Source organism: Rhineura floridana, chromosome 3, assembly GCF_030035675.1.
Source record: "Rhineura floridana isolate rRhiFlo1 chromosome 3, rRhiFlo1.hap2, whole genome shotgun sequence".
Classification (NCBI taxonomy): domain Eukaryota; kingdom Metazoa; phylum Chordata; class Lepidosauria; order Squamata; family Rhineuridae; genus Rhineura; species Rhineura floridana.
In genome coordinates, this window is record NC_084482.1 from 89,989,639 (window position 1) to 90,006,882 (window position 17,244).

The 17,244-nt window shown below is 42.5% G+C and overlaps 1 protein-coding gene across 2 annotated transcripts in view; it reads left to right on the plus strand.

Annotated features, from left to right (window-relative positions):
• The window catches only part of UBTD2 (ubiquitin domain containing 2), an 85,872-nt gene that overhangs the window by 41,751 nt on the left and 26,877 nt on the right, over positions 1-17,244 (plus strand). For both annotated transcript variants that reach the window (XM_061616892.1, XM_061616893.1), the window contains exon 2: positions 12,493-12,729. In XM_061616892.1, the coding sequence (XP_061472876.1) occupies positions 12,493-12,729 (237 nt within the window). The remainder of the gene's footprint in view (positions 1-12,492; positions 12,730-17,244) is intronic.

A 17,244-nucleotide genomic window follows, 5' to 3' on the forward strand; every position in this document is an offset into this window, starting at 1 on the left:
TAATATATAACAATCCTGTCTCTTAAGTCATATTATAAAATCACTTTCCTCCAGTAGTTATCTTACTTAATCATCAAATCTCATAAACATTACTTTATTCTTTCCACAAAAAGTCAAAGAGAGGTTTCAATTCTTTAAGAAATATATCTGTCAATTTTTTTTTCCAGATAAGCATATCGATTAATCCATCTCATTACTAATTATGATAATCTTATTGTCAAAGATTATTGGCGCACATTTTCAAATGGATGCCATGCAAAAAAGGTTGGTATGCAATGTCTGAAGCTGAGGCCTCTTGGTTTAGTACTATTTTCGGCACCAGTCCCTTTTTTAAAAAAGTGCTGCCGCCTGTCCCCGCCACTTCCTGCTTTTGCCAACTGATAAGCTTTGTCAAGGTCCCTAACAAGCCATCAGGGTGACGCTGAAGGGACCTGCCAAGACAATGTGCCCAGAGCCCTTGCAAACTTGGTGGCAGTTCTGCCCAGGGTACAGGCTCTTTAAGCCACTTCCCAGTCCATGTGAGCAGAAACTGAGGGCTTGTCCAAGACTGTTTCTCCCACTTTGCATTTCAGTTGCTGACTCTTTTCCAAATCAAGATGCAAGCAAATGGGAGTGAGGCCTTGAGATGCATAATGAGAGAACATTTTCAACTCAGGCTTTATTGTTGTTCACACAGGAGAATGACTTAGTCAGCAGGTGGAGAAAATGTTATACCTTTAGCCCTTGCTTAATTCAAAATATCACTCTGGTTAAAAGTTACTCTTGGTCAGGTATAAATGGGAGAAACCTATATGTCACAGCAAAAACAGTGTTGTGCCACCTTAAAGATGGACAGGTTTAGGAACATAGGAAGCTATCTTATACAGATCATTGGTCTGTTTAGCTCAGTATTGTCTGCACTGACTAACTGCAGCTCTCTAGAGTTTGAGATAGGGAGTCTCTCCCAGACCTGCCTAGAAATGCCGGGGATTGAACCTGGGACCCTCTGCATGGAAAGCAGATGCTACAGTCCTTTCATTTATTATAGTTTAAGCTTTCGTTGTTGTCATTATGCGCCTTCAAGTCGATTACGACTTATGGTGACCCTATGAATCAGGAACCTCCAATAGCATCTGTTATAAACCACCCTGTTCAGATCTTGGAAGTTCAGGTCTGTGGCTTTCTTTATGGAATGAATCCATCTCTCGTTTGGCCTTCCTCTTTTTCTACTCCCTTCTGTTTTCCCCAGCATTATTGTCTTTTCTAGTGAATCATGTCTTCTCATGATGTGTCCAAAGTATGATAACCTCAGTTTCATCATTTAGCTTCTTATGATAGTTCTGGTTTAATTTGTTTTAACACCCAATTATTTGTCTTTTTCGCAGTCCACGGTATGCGCAGAGCTCTCCTCCAAAAACACATTTCAAATGAGTTGATTTTTCTCTTACCCACTTTTTTCACTGTCCAGTTTTCACATCCATACATAGAGATGGGGAATACCATGGTCTGAATGAATTGGACCTATAAATGAAAGCTTACATTATGAACAGGGTATCCAAAATGTAAGCTTTCATATATGGGTCCAGTTTATTATGCGTGTGAGGTGACATAGATAAATTTATATTTCTTTTGAAAATATATTGCACAAGACAGACAGCTGCTTTATTATGGTATGTGTAGCGACTGGCTGCTTGACAAGTTAATATGATTGATTTCTGTTTATTTACTTATTTGTGTTGTTGTGTGGAGACCTGATGCATCATTTGGAACTGGCTTGGTATCCAGTGATACGGAGCATCTGGATTAAATTTCAGCTGTCAGTCCATTTCCATTTGACTCTTTTGTCCACCAGTTGTGTTCCCCTCCCTTTATTCTTTAAAATGCTCTTGCCTCATGCTCTTGTCCCATTTTGTTGCCTCTCTGTAGTTATGAGGTCACTTGGACTACAGCCTTCAGCAGAGGACTAGCACACTGACATGGTGGTTGCTTAATTAGAGAGGAGCAGCTGGGGGCAATTTTTAGAGGAAGGGGTTAAGTGACCACTTTCCTTACTAGTGTACTAGCTACTGCTGTCCCATAAACTTCAATATATCTACTTCCCACAGCTATTTTTCTTTTAAGGAAATGGAAAAGCTTTTATGCATAACATGAGTGTGTGTAGTGTGGCCCCCTGCATTACACAGATCTCCACCTTTTCAGTTCCAAGTCTTCAGCAGGCTTTCCCATACCCACACACCCAATTCCAAGTTAAATTGATAAATCTTGATACATTGTTTTTCCAGAATGTTATGCTGGTGTTACCATTGGCTAGGGGAAATAAGCCATCCAAAGGAAGAAAATTCACATCCACTGCCTCCAGGCATATTATGTTTGCATACTGGAGGTGGAAGGGACTCCTTTAATAGGGCCCTGCAAAAATGGCATGAAATTTAAATGAAGCAGAAGCAGGAATCATTTCAAGAGAAGACAGCCAAAGCAGAAATGTAATACGTTGGTGTTGAAACCTGTTTTTAGTAAAGCAGCCTTTCAGATATAATAGCTTTAGTCTCTTTATTCTAAAATTACCTGTATACAGTTTTTCAGAGGTCCTTTTTAATTGATACAGCTTTGGGACACTGAAAACAAATTCTCAGCACTTAGCAACCAGAATTTCGTGCCGCAGATTGCAATATGAATAACTTGATATTTTCATGACATTGAACATAAAACATCATATAGGTTTTTTTAGCCCATACTATCAGTAACACTTATGAAATGCATCTCCTTGGAAAAAGCTTGCCATATGTTTTTCCAAGCTTCTATATAAAAATAAAGAATCATGATGCTGTCACTTCAACATTTGCTTGTTTGTTTGTTTATGCATGCATTTATATCCCACTTTTTCTCCAAGGAGCGAGCTCAAAGAGGTGTACATGGTTCTCCCCCTCCTAATTTGCAGTATAAGCACTGATAGTGTACGGGACAAGATCTCATTTTTCAGATTAAATATTTTAATATTTACTGTAGTCCCGCACTACCAGCCTGACTAGTAATTCATTATTGTTATGCGCCTTCAAGTCGATTGCAACTTATGGCGACCCTATGAATCAGCAACCTCCAATAGCATCTGATATAAACCACCCTGTTCAGATCTTGTAAGTTCAGGTTTGTGGCTTCCTTTATGAAATCAATCCATCTCTTGTTTGGTCTTCCTCTTTTTCTACTCCCTTCTTTTTTTCCCCAGCATTATTGTCTTTTCTAATGAATCATGTCTTCTCATGATGTGTCCAAAGTATGATAACCTCAGTTTCATCAATTTAGCTTCTCCAGATAGTTCTGGTTTAATTTATCCAAATATTTCTCTTTTTTGCTGTCCATGGTATCTGCAAAGCTCTCCTCCAACACCACATTTCAAACGAGTTTATTTTCTCTTATCCACTTTTTGCACTGTCCCGCTTTTGCATTCATACATAGAGATCGGGAATACCATGGTCTGAATGATCCTGACTTTAGTGTTGAGTGATACATCTTTGCATTTGAGGACCTTTTCTAGTTCTGTCATAGGTGCCTTCCCTAGTCCTAGCCTTCTTCTAATTTCTTAACTATTGTCTCCATTTTGGTTAATGACTGTGCCAAGGTATTGATAATCCTTGACAAGTTCAATGTCCTCATTGTCAACTTTAAAGTTACATAAATCTTCTGTTGCCAATACATTATTTATTTATACAGACACACACGCACACATCCCACCCCATAGCCGAAGCTCTCTTGGCGGTTTACAATAACTAAAAAAATTAAAAACAAATACACAAATTTAAAAACACATCTTTTAAAAACAATTTAAAACCATTTAAAACACATGCTAAAATGTTCTTCTAAAAGAAGAAAGTCTTGACCTGGTGCCGAAAAGATAACAGTGTGGGCGCCAGGCACACCTTGTCAAGTAGGTCATTCCATAATTTGGGGGGCACCACTGAGAAGGCCCTCTCCCTTGTTGCCAGACTCCCAGGTTCCCTTGGAGTAGGCACCCGGAGGAGGGCCTTTGATGATGAGCGTAGTGTATGGGTAGGTTCGTATCGGGAGAGGCGTTCCATCAGGTATTGTGGTCCCAAGCCGTGTAAGGCTTTATAGGTTAAAACCGGCACCTTGAATCGAGCTAGGAAACATACAGGCAGCCAATGCAAGCCAGCCAGAATCGGTTTTATATGTTCAGACCGTCTGGTCCCTGTTACCAATCTGGCCGCTGCATTTTGCACAAGCTGCAGTTTCCGAACCGTCTTCAAAGGCAGCCCCATGTAGAGTGCATTCCAGTAATCTAGTTTGGAGGTTACCAGAGCATGGACAACTGAAGCCAGGTTATCCCTGTCCAGATAGGGGTGTAGCTGGGCCACCAACCAAAGTTGGTAGAAGGCACTCCGTGCCACCGAGGCTACCTGAGCCTCAAATGACAGAGATGGTTCTAGGAGAACCCCCAAGCTACGAGCCTGCTCCTTCAGGGGGAGTGCAACCCCATCCAGGACAGGTTGGACATCCACCATCCGGTCAGAAGAACCAACCACTAGCAGTATCTCAGTCTTGTCTGGATTGAGCCTCAGTTTATTAGCCCTCATCCAGACATTTGTCACAGCCAGGCACTGGTTCAGCACATTGACAGCCTCACCTGAAGAAGATGAGAAGGAGAAATAGAACTGTGTGTCATCAGCATACTGATGGCAACACACACCAAAGCTCCGGATGACTGCACCCAATGGTTTCATGTAGATGTTGAACAGCATGGGGGACAGAACTGACCCCTGCGGAACCCCATACTGGAGAGTCCAGGGTGCCGAGCAATGTTCCCCAAGCACCACCTTCTGGAGCCGACACGCAAAGTAGGAGCGGAACCACCGCCATGCAGTCCCTCCCACTCCCAACTCAGCCAGTCTTCCCAGAAGGATACTTGGTTGATGGTATTGAAAGCTGCTGAAAGATCAAGAAGAATCAACAGAGACACACTCCCCCTGTCTCTCTCCTGACAAAGGTCATCATACAGGGCGACCAAGGCTGTTTCCATGCCAAAACCAGGCCTGAAACCTGACTGAAATGGATCCAGATAATCAGTCTCATCCAAGAGTGTCTGGAGCTGACCTGCAACCACTCATTCAAGGACCTTGCCCAGGAATGGAACATTTGCCACCCGCCTATAGTTATTAACATTTTCTGGGTCCAGGGAGGGTCTCTTCAGGAGTGGTCTCACTACCGCCTCTTTCAGGCAGCCAGGGACCACCCCCTCTCACAGAGAGGCATTAATCACTTCCTTGGCCCAGCCAGCTGTTCCATCCCTGCTAGCTTTTATTAGCCAAGAAGGGCAAGGATCCAGCACAGAAGTGGTTGTACGAACCTGTCCAAGCACCTTGTCAACGTCCTCAAGCTGCACCAACTGAAACTCATCCAAGAAATCGGGACAAGGCTGTGCTCTGGATACCTCGCTTGATTCACCTGCTATAACAGTGGAGTCTAAGTTCTGGTGGATACTAGAGATTTTATCCTGGAAGTGCCTAGCAAATTCATTACAGTGGGCCTCAGATGGTTCTACCATGTCCCTGGGGCCAGAGTGTAATAGCCCCTGGACAATTCTGAAGAGGTCCGCTGGGCGGCAGAGTGATGATTTGATAGTGGCAGCAAAATATTGGGTTTTTTTCTGCCCTCACTGCCCTTAAATACAGCTTACCATAGGCACTTACCAGTGTATAATTGCATCCACTAGGAGTTCGTCTCCATCTGCACTCAAGCCATCTCCTATATTGTTTCATTGCTCTCAGCTCTGGGGTATACCATGGAGCCGTATGAGCTCTACACAGGAGAGGGTGCTCAGGAGCAATCATGTCAACTGCCTGGGTCATTTCTGTATTCCACAGTTCAACCAGGGTCTCGACAGGAGTGCCAACCCTATCAGCCGGAAAACTCCCCAGAGCCCTTTGGAAACCATCCGGATCCATTAGTCTCTGGAGGTGGACCAACTTAATAGGTCCTCCACCCTTGCAGAGGGGAAAAGCCACTGTAAGTCTAAACTTCAGCAAGCAGTGATCTGTCTATGACAGAGGGACTGATGTAAGGCTCCCACATTCAGATCACCAATTCCATGTCCAGTTAAAACCAAATCTAGAGTATGCCCTGCTACATGTGTTGGGCCAATGGCATATTGGGACAGTCCCATGGTTGTCATGGAGACCATGAAATCCTGAGCCGCCCCGGATAAGGTGGCCTCGGCATGGATGTTGACATCCCCCTAGAACCAACTGTCTGGGGGATCTCAACAGTACACCCGAGACCACCTCCGTCAGCTCAGCTAGGGAGTCTGTTGGGCAGCGGGGTGGGCATTACACCAACAGAATCCCTAATCTGTCCCGCTGACCCAACGTAAGGTGCAAACACTCCAGACTAGTAGTCACATGGACAGGGTGCTTGCAGAGGGAGATGGAGCTCCTATAGACCACAGCAACCCTCTCTCCCCAACCCTCAGGTCTACCCTGATGCTGAACCAGGTACCCTGGTGGACATAGCTGGGAGAAACTGACTCCTCCCTGCTCACTCACCCAGGTCTCGGTTATACATGCCAGATCGGCTGCCTCATCCACAATTAAATCATGAATGAGGGAGATCTTATTATGTACTGATGTAGCGTTTAGGAGCAGCATCTGGAGGTCTGAGGGCTGGCTGATAGGGCAACCAACAAACCTGCAGGTGTGGGGAGGGCCAGAACAAAGCACAGCCGTTAACTGCCTGGGCCGCATGCCCCTTACCTGGCAAGTCCTCACAACGCCATAGCTCTACCCGTCACTACACTAATTGGGGGCCCCTCAAGTGTCCACACGTGGCTCTGAGTCCTCTCTCCCAGGCACATGACTCAAGACCCACAAAAAGGCAGGCAAAGCAGGAGCTGCCTCAGCCAGTCAGCTTATGTATCCCCTCCAGAGAAGGGACAGGTGGAAGGAATCGGCCACAGCTGGCTGAGTACCTGGGGCCTGGGCCTGCAAGGCATGACCCCCACAGAGAAGAAGTCCAACCAGGAAAGGGTGGTGGTAGCCGAGCAGCAGCAGCAAGCAAGCAGGCAAGCAGCAGCAAATGGCTCTCCTTCCCTGGACGATGGTGGTCCTCTTCCTCCTGCAGGCACTGGGGGCCTGGTCCTGCAAGGTGTGACACCTGCAGAGCAGAGGTCCAACAGGGAGAGGGCAGTGGTGGTAGCCAAGCAGCAGCAAGCAAGCAAGCAGGCAGGCAGACAGACAGACAGACAGACAGACAGCAAACTACTCTCCTTCCCTGGGCAATGGTGGTCCCCTTCCCCCGGCAGGCACTGGGTCTCCTCCTAAAAATACTTTAGTCTTTTTGACATTCAGCTGTAGTCCTGCATTTGTGCTTTCCTCTTTAACTTTCATCAGCATTCATTTCAAATCATTACTGGTTTCTGCTAGTAGTATGGTATCATCTGCGTATCTTAAATTATTGATATTTCTCCCTCCAGTTTTCACATCTCTTTCATCTTGGTCCTATCCCGCTTTCCGTATGATATGTTCTGCATATAGATGAAACAAATAGGGTGATAAAATACACCCTTGTCCCACACCCTTTCTGAGGGGGAACCAATCAGTTTCTCCATATTCTGTCTTTACAGTAGCCTCTTGTCCAGAGTATAGGTTGCGCATCAGGATAATCAGATGCTGTGGCACCCCCATTTCTTTTAAAGCATTCCATAGTTTTTCATGATCTACACAATCAAAGGCTTTGCTGTAATTGGTCCAATCCTGCTTTTCGTATGAAATTTATTACTAGTCCAAGTTTATTTAGTAATCTTGTCTAGCAGGGAGAAATTCTTACTTGTATGTCCTGTTATGCTGAAATTCTGCATAATACGTATGTAATGGATTTATAATAGCTACTAAACATTTATGAGAGCCAGTGTAGCGTAGTGGTTTGAGTGTTGGACTACAACCTGGGAGACCAGGGTTCAAATCCCCACACAGCCATGAAGCTCACTGGGTGACCTTGGGCCAGTCACTGCCTCTCAGCCTCAGAGGACGGCGATGGTAAACCCCCTCTGAATACTGCTTACCATGAAAACCCTATTCATAGGGTTGCCATAAGTCGGAATCGACTTGGAGGCAGTCCATTTCCATTTTTTCAAACATTTATGTAGCAAATCAGTCTGCTAGACACTGGGTAGATGACAGAAGCAGCAGATCTCTTCCTCATGGGCTCACAGTCTATGGGAAAAAGAATAGACATGGGGTTGTCAAACATTTTGGACCAGTGGGCACATTGCAAATTTTGAGAGAGTTGTGGGGGCACCAATCACAAAATGGTTGCCTTGGGATGTAGCATAACACAAAATTAGAGAGTACTCATTGTGAAGCTTTTCCCATAATTATATTTCCATACTAGAAAAGGTTTTACCTGTTAAATTTCTGCCTAACATATAGCTGTTAAAGACACAATAATTCTGTTTTTCCCTAGTGCCAACCCTAAATCAAAACCGATCCTGTACCCACTTACCTGGAAGTAATCCCCATAAAACGCAAACGGACTTATTTCTGAATAAACATGTATACCATTGTACTGTAAGTTAAATATACAGTAAATTCTTAATGGGTCCCTGGTCTTTATTAATTATTTAATTTGTTTATTTATTAAATTTATATCCTGCCTCTTTTCCCAGAAGGAGCTCACGACGGCAAACAAAAACATTAAAACCACTCTAAAGCATCTTAAAAGCAAAAGACTTTAAAATATATTAAAACAAAATATCTTCAAAAATGTATTAAAACAAAACAGCTTTTAAAACATCTTTTTTAAAAAAAAGCTTTAAAAGCATCTTAAAAAGCAATCCCAACACAGATGCAGACTTTAACTCCTACAAAGCAGGAGACATGCCTAAGTGTCTTTGCAAAGTTTCCACATTTGCCTTCCGGGGTGGGTGGGAGATTTTTAAACATCCACTGACACTTATTTTGTAGTAGTAATTGCAGAAAATAGCTTCTAGGGACTACCTGCTCTCAGGTGAACTCAGTATAGGAAAGATGCATCCTGGTTGCCAGAGAAAAGGCAAAGGCAAATTATGGAGATCCCAAGGACTAGAAAAAAAGACAGAAACAAGAGAAGTGCACTAAAAGGCAGGGGAAAACAGCAGCTCTTTAAGACCTAGAGATTCCTATTGCCTGGTGTCCAAACAACTTATCAATCACAGCTCTGACTTCACTCATTGGCTAATAATACTGACAGGGAGAAGCAGCCAGGCAGGCTCATTTCACATAAATTGTTTAGAAGGATACCTGCACATTTTGCTCAATGACGTTATTCTAGGAGGGCTAAAGACTGCTTTTTTAAAAAAATGAAAACATAGATTCTGGGCTACCTGTTGGGGGGCATCACTGAAGGCCTTCACAGGTGTCATGGCACCCATGGGCAATGAGTTGGGGACCCCTGGAATAGAAAAAGAAGGGAAATAATGGCTTTGACAAACACATATGAGGATGACGATGAGGTGAAATTCTTTCTATAGGACAACAAAGTTTACACTTTCCCCAAACTGCTGTGAGACTTAACATAACATTATGCAACATTTTGCCGACTTTGGGTAAAATGAGCAAAAGAACTGCACATTTTATTATTATACATGTTAGAATAACTAGTTTGGAAAGTCTGAGAAGTGACCGTTTTAGGTGCATTGTATTTGAAAATGTTCTAACTATTTGACAGGAATTCGAAATTTGTTCCGACTCATAGTAAATAGGCAGGAGCCCCTTTATTCTTAAAGTGCTTCAGCTGTAGAATTAGATTTTCTAAACTTTAAACAATTTAATCCTTAGCAGTTTGCCTCTCCCATATGTTTGTAGCAGAGATTCTACTTTTGATACTCTATCTTTCATTTAATCAATCCAAAACAATGTCCTCTCTCATTCACGATAGTGGAGGAAGATAGCATAAATAAGCTGTAAATAGAAGAGGACCTATGAACACAAAAGTCAGTATCCTGTCGGCACGCAGGGTAAGCTTCCCAGCAGGGTAGATACCTGGGGAGAAGGAAAAGTGTTGAGGAACCATAAGAAGGTTTAAATTGCCTGTTATCCATTTGAATAATTAATGTTTGGGAGAAGTAAGGAAAATACATGTGGGATACATTGACATCAAATTGTGTTTATGTTCAAAGATAAAGCCAGCTATTACTAAAACAAATGCTGATTGAACCGCACTGAATTTTTTGGCGTGTTTGCCATAAAAGGAGGCTTAATTTGTTTTTCAGAATCTGATGGAATCCTAGCTCCCTTTTTGTTCAACCAAGCTTTGATCTTGAATATCTGAGGTTTGCCAATGAACTGGGTGTTTTGTGAAGTTACATCTGTTGTTCTGGATTTTATAAATGGTCAGTAGTTTTAAAAAGCAACTTGTTCTAGTTTTATATTGAACATAAAGCAGCAGATTTGCACGTCAAATTCCTCAAGAAAAGGGTATTATTACCCTACACTATCAGCATACATATCTGTCCCCCTTTTTATCATAATCAAGTTGTAGATTATGTTGCGATACAGTAATTGGTCCACAGTCGGACAATAAACATTTTCTGGCTGAGCAAGGTCTTAAATCTGGGTCTCTCTCTGGCCACCAAAGTCCAACACTCTTACCACTACACCATACAGCATAAGAGTGTCACACAAAATGTAAATTGGACAGACTTTGCTCCTGTGCTGATTCATGACATGCATTTTCTGACAGCACTTTCAATGTGGATATTTTACCTTGATTTTCCTTTAAGACCATTTATTGTACTTGACACTGTCACCTTGGTGTCTGAAATTGATAAATATTTTAATGAGCACATCCTGCTGTTCCTTTTAAGACATGAGTGCTATATTGAATTGGTAACCAAGAAATGTATTGCATTGGATGGATGAAGTTAACAAATGTAACTTCTACCTATAAACTAGGGGTATGTGTTACTCTCTTTAAAGAGAGAGAAATACTGCCTTTTATGCAGCACTTGTGGAGTCACCAAACGTTTTGTAGAATATATCCTGTTAGATTTCTGGCAGCCATTTAAATGCAACCAATCTCATGTGAGAAAATGTGAGTGCCACTTGCTTGTACAGGTGTTGGGAGGATTTCCCTTTTCATTTATTATTTTTATTTTATTTTTGTGGTTGTTGTTAACTCTTGCTACTCAGAAATAGAAAGTATATGCAGTGAGACATGCGTGAAAGAAAATTATATTGTTTGAAAACTCTTACAACTCAGTAGAGTGCAAGTTTCATTTTAGATGTTCAGAGAATTTGGAATTCATTGCAAAAAGATTCAGACTATTGTTGCCTTATTTTCCTAACTTCATTAATCATCTGACAATTGAGATATGATAACCTGCTCAGCATCGAAGAGCCACTAACAACTTGTATATATTTGTCTGCATGTTGATTAGTATAACATTCTCACAAACGTGATCAGTAAAACTCTGGGCAAAATTTAATCTCCCCTTCCAGCTATGTCTGCTGAATATAAGACATCTTAACCTCAGGCATTTACAATTGTGAGATGGCCGGAAAAAAATGACAACTGCCTTTGTAGTTAGAGTGGAAGATGGAACCAGAGAGAATCCTCAAGAGAGCTTTCAGTGAAAATCTGTTAAGTCACCCCAGTGCCATATGCAAAGATTCTCCTAGGGAGATAATTTGGGTGATCATTAGTCCTGTAAGAGGCTTCCAGACAGTTTTTTTCACTTGTGACATGCATTCTACATCTAGAAAAAAAAGTCCCACTGACTTCCATAGGTACTTTCTGAAGTACATGAAATACATCTGCTATGAGGTAGGCTGAAACTCTGTCTGTTTCTCAAGGACTTCTATTTCTGTTCTGATGGTAGCTTTTAACTATTTAAAAGGACCAAAACATATAGCACTGAAAGAGAGAGAGACTATAGCGGAAATGATTTCCTTTATATAAAACTATTGTGTTTAATGATGAACAATTCAGTGTATTGTGGTAATCATATCTGGCAGTGTATACAAGTGGAAGACTGACATGTATTGTTGCCTTTTGTGACAATAGGGATGCTCTTAATAGATGGCTCTTACTGAATTTCTGGGGCAGCAGCATTCCGAAACCATTTCTGTTGTGAGTGATTAATCAGAGTGGAATTGCTGCTGCAAAAAGTGAAGAAACCAAATGACTGTGGAAAATCAGAGAAACCTCATGGACAGGCTTGTAAATAGTACGCTCTTAGTTGCCTGTGGGAAGGAATGACCTCTTCCAAATGACCAAGTCAAGAAGTTTTGCCAAAGTTGTTTTTCCTCCTCTTGGGCCATAAATACATATTTTGCACACTAGTGACTTCTGTGAAATTAATTGCAAGGCTGCCTGTTAGACACCCAGGAAGCATCCAGTACTAGTAAAGCCACTGGAATAATGTAGAATAGACATTTAAGCTGTTGTTATTCAATTTGAACAACTCTCAACCAGAGAAAATGAGGAAGCTTGCTTCAATACAGTGTCTGGTTTCTTTTCCCCCCACAGTTGCACTAGGTCGCAATCAGCCTCTGAAAAAGGAAAAACCAAAATGGAAAAGTGATTATCCAATGACAGATGGACAACTGCGCAGCAAAAGAGATGAATTTTGGGACACTGCACCTGCTTTTGAAGGCCGCAAGGAAATCTGGGATGCCTTGAAGGCTGCAGCACATGCATTTGAGAACAATGATCATGAACTGGCACAAGCAATCATTGATGGTGCAAACATAACATTACCCCATGGTAAGTATGTCCGTAGTAGATAGACCATAGCAGTAGTGAGTAGAAAATAATTTCAGTTGGACAACTCTCCTGAAGCCAAGCTTCTCAGATTGCTAGGTCACATAGGAATGAATATACTGGCTTCCTTTTGATGTTAATACTATAGAATAGTTTAGCATTATGAGAATGAGGCTTACTGATCTTTTGGCTGACACGTTCCCCTCTACTTCTTTCAGTGCAACTGCAAGGAGGAAATTGTAAGCTTCCATTCTATAGTTGGGTATTTTCCTCGCAGACTCCATTAACCAGGGTTAAAATTGTATGTACAGTATATACCATAGCTCCACAAGTGCAGAAAATAAGTAATTAGCATCAAATGTCAGTAGTGTTTTACTCCATTGTCATATTGGATTTGAGAGTTGGTGCCTCTGGTATTTCAAGCAAGGAAAAGTCCTGAGGAAGGTTGGCAAGACACCTCTCTAGAGATCCCTTCATGAGGCATTACAAGTTCCTGGCAACCATCTGAAAGCACTTGGTCATTTAAGTCATCACTTCTTTTTCACTTGTTTGGGTTATTGAGGAAGTGGACAAGGTGCTTGGAATGGTTCGGGCGACCACGTCTGTTCTGGATCCTTGCCCATCTTGGCTAGTGAAAACTGGCAGGGCTGGAACCACCGGTTGGGCCAAGGAGGTGGTTAATGCCTCCTTGAGGGAGGGAGTGGTCCCTGGTAGCCTCAAGGAGGCAGTAGTGAGACCTCTTTTAAAGAAACCCTCCTTGGACCCAGATAATTTAAACAACTATAGACCGGTGGCGAATGTCCCTTTTTTGGGCAAGGTTTTGGAGCGGGTGGTTGCCAGCCAACTCCAGGCGCTCTTGGATGAAACCGATTATCTAGATCCATTTCAATCTGGTTTCAGGCCCGGTTTTGGCACCGAAACAGCCTTGGTCGCCCTGTATGATGACCTGTGTCGGGAGAGGGACAGGGGGAGTGTGACTCTGTTGATTCTCCTTGATCTCTCAGCGGCGTTTGATACCATCGACCATGGTATCCTTCTGAGGAGACTCGCGGAGTTGGGTGTCGGGGGCACTGCTTGGCAGTGGTTCTGCTCCTACTTCGCGGATCGTCACCAGAAGGTAGTGCTTGGGGAACATCACTCGACACCATGGACTCTCCATTGCGGAGTCCCTCAGGGGTCGGTTTTGTCCCCCATGCTTTTCAACATCTACATGCAGCCGCTGGGTGCAGTCATCAGGAGTTTTGGAGTGCGTTGCCATCAGTATGCTGATGACACGCAGCTCTATTTCTCCTTTTCATCTTCTTCAGGTGAGTCTGTTGATGTGCTGAACCGTTGCCTGACCGCGATAATGGACTGGATGAGAGCTAATAAACTGAGACTCAATCCAGACAAGACCGAGACATTGTTGGTGAATGCCTTCCCTGCTCAGATGGTGGATGTTAACCCTGTTCTGGATGGGGTTACACTCCCCCTGAAGGAACAGGTACGTAGTTTGGGGGTTCTTCTCGACTCTTCCCTGTCTCTCGAGGCCCAAGTGGCCTCGGTGGCATGGAATGCGTTTTACCATCTTCGTCTGGTAGCCCAACTACGCCCCTATTTGGACAGGGACGACCTCGCCTCCGTTGTTCACACTCTGGTAACTTCAAGATTGGATTACTGTAATGCGCTCTACATAGGGCTGCCCTTGAAGACAATTCGGAAGCTTCAGCTGGTGCAGAACGCAGCTGCCAGACTACTGATGAGGACCAGTCGGTCTTCGCATATAACACCTGTCTTGGCGCGTCTGCACTGGCTTCCTATTTGCTTCCGGGCGAGATTCAAGGTGCTGGTTCTTACCTATAAAGCCTTACACGGCATGGGACCTCAATACCTTGTGGAATGCCTCTCTTGATACGAACCTACCCGTTCACTTCGTTCAGAATCTAAGACCCTCCTCCGGGTACCAACCCATCGGGAAGCCCGGAGGGTGGTTACTAGATCTAGGGCCTTTTCTGTGGTGGCCCCTGAGTTGTGGAACAGCCTCCCCGAAGAGGTACGCCTGGCGCCTACACTTCTATCTTTTCGGCGCCAGGTAAAGACCTTTTTATGCTCCCAGGCATTTTAATTTTCTTAACCATTTTAATCTTTTAATCCGTATTTTTTAATTTTTGTCGTATTGTGTTTTTGTAGTGTTTTTTTGTTGTTTGTTTGTATATGTTTTTATGATTTTTATTATGATATATTGTATTTTATCTTGTTTGTTCACCACCCTGAGAGCTATTCTGCTAAGGGCGGTATATAAATTGAAATAATAAATAAATAATAAATTACCAGCCTCTTTGCTGCAGGCAGAAATGGTCATGCACACGTTTTGTTCTGCTCGTCTAAAGAGAAAGGTACAGTTAAAGTTCTTGCTACATCAATGTCCTTGCTCTGCTTTATCTTCAGCTTATTTATTTATTAAATTTATATCCTGCCCTTCCTTCAAGAAGGAACCCAGAGCAGCAAACAAAACACTAAAAACATTCTATAACATCTTAAAACAGACGTTTAAATATATTAAAACAAAACATCTTTAAAAACATATTAAAACTAAACATCTTTAAAAACATCTTTTAAAGAAAAAGCTTTAAAAACATCTTAAAGAGCAATTCCAACACAGGCTGGGATAAGGTCTCTACTTAAAAGGCTTATTGAAAGAGGAAGGTGTTCAGTAGGTGCGGAAAAGATAACAGAGATGGTGCCTGTCTAATATTTAAGGGAACTCATCAGCTTTATGCCCATGGAGAAATTCACCACAATTCTGTTTCTTGTACTGTACTGTCATTCTTTGTATTCTGGTGCAGCCTGCCTCTGCTGAATAGGCAATAGGTGAGGTCAGTTCTCTGTTTGAGCTCTCACCCAGTTGCTGCATCTTTTTGCATCTGTATCTCTGTGGCTTCTCCAGCAGCTCTTTCTGTCCTGAACCCTGTGCCTTCAACTCATGAGAATACATTTATTCTTATCTGCCTAGAATAGGATGTTTGTAACAAGCTGAACATTTTTTTAGTTATTTTGTGAGCAACACTAGTTACCTTTGTGAGAACTGATCCCTCTTCTGCCACCACCTATAGGGAAATGGTTCCCTCAGTCTCACACTTTATAAAACTAGATTAGATATTTGTGCTTCTTTAATTTTTAAATGTCCGGGTCCATGGAACTCCCTGCCTCTATAATTCAGAGTTCCTCAATACAACCTTTTTCTGCTGCCACCCTCCCCTTAAAATGTTTTAAAACCCCAAGTAGGTTCGCTTAAGCATGAGATGGACACCAACACTGGAGACGGGATGAACTATGAACTAAAATTGTTTATTAAAGGGATATTATGTACTTAAAGGGATACTGATATTTTCTTTGGGGTCTTAAATGTGCTTGATGACTCAAGAGATAATGTGGTTTGCACCAGCCTCCTTACAAATTTCCTAAACCATCCACACCAAATTCACTCACAACCTGGTCCAGCTACTGGAGGCAGTCTACCTCTGACCCTAGAGCTCCTCTGATTGTACTTCTAGCTGCTTATACAGTTTAGCTGATTTTAAAAGTCCACTGGTGCAACCTTTTTCTGGTTAGACATTCTTACAGGGTAGCCTCTTGTAAACCCAGCCACCAGCTCCCTTTTTCTGATCTTCAGCGAATTTTAACACACTGGGGATGAATAGCTTAATAATCAGGTGTCAATTGTCCACTTTAACCTCAGCTTTCTCTGGTCATTGGCTCACACTGGCTTTCCCAACCGAAAGATAATTCCTAACCGGTCGTTATTTCTTCTAGCTCAAGAACAAACGAGATGGTATCTCAAGATGCTAAAAAAATAAGGATTTTATTTTTAAAACAGCACATGGGCTATAAAAACAAAAACAATTCACTAATAGGCAAAAAAAAGAACATACCTATATTGTTATGTGCCCCCACGTTGATTCCGACTTACAGTGACCCTATGAATCAGTGACCTCCAAGAGCATCTGTCATGAACCACCCTGTTCAGATCTTATTTCAGGTCTGTGGCTTCCTTTATGAAATCAATCCATCTCTTGTTTGGCCTTCCTCTTTTTCTACTTCCTTCTGTTTTTCCCAGCATTATTGTCTTTTCTAGTGAATCCTGTCTTCTCATGATGTGTCCAAAGTATGATAACCTCAGTTTCATCATTTTAGCTTCTAGTGACAGTTCTGGTTTAATTTGTTCTGACACCCAATTATTTGTCTTTTTTGCAGTCCATGGTATGCACAAAGCTGTCCTCCAACAACACATTTCAAATGAGTTGCTTTTTCTCTTATCTGCTTTTTTTACTGTCCAACTTTCACATCCATACATAGAGATCGGGAATACCATGGTCTCAATGATCCTGACTTTAGTGTTTAGAAGACCTTTTCTAGTTCACTCATAGGTGCCCTCCCCAGTCCTAGCCTTCTTCTGATTTCTTGACTGTTGTCTCCATTTTGGTTAATGACTGTGCCAAGGTATTGATAATCCTTGACAAGTTCAATGTCCTCATTGTC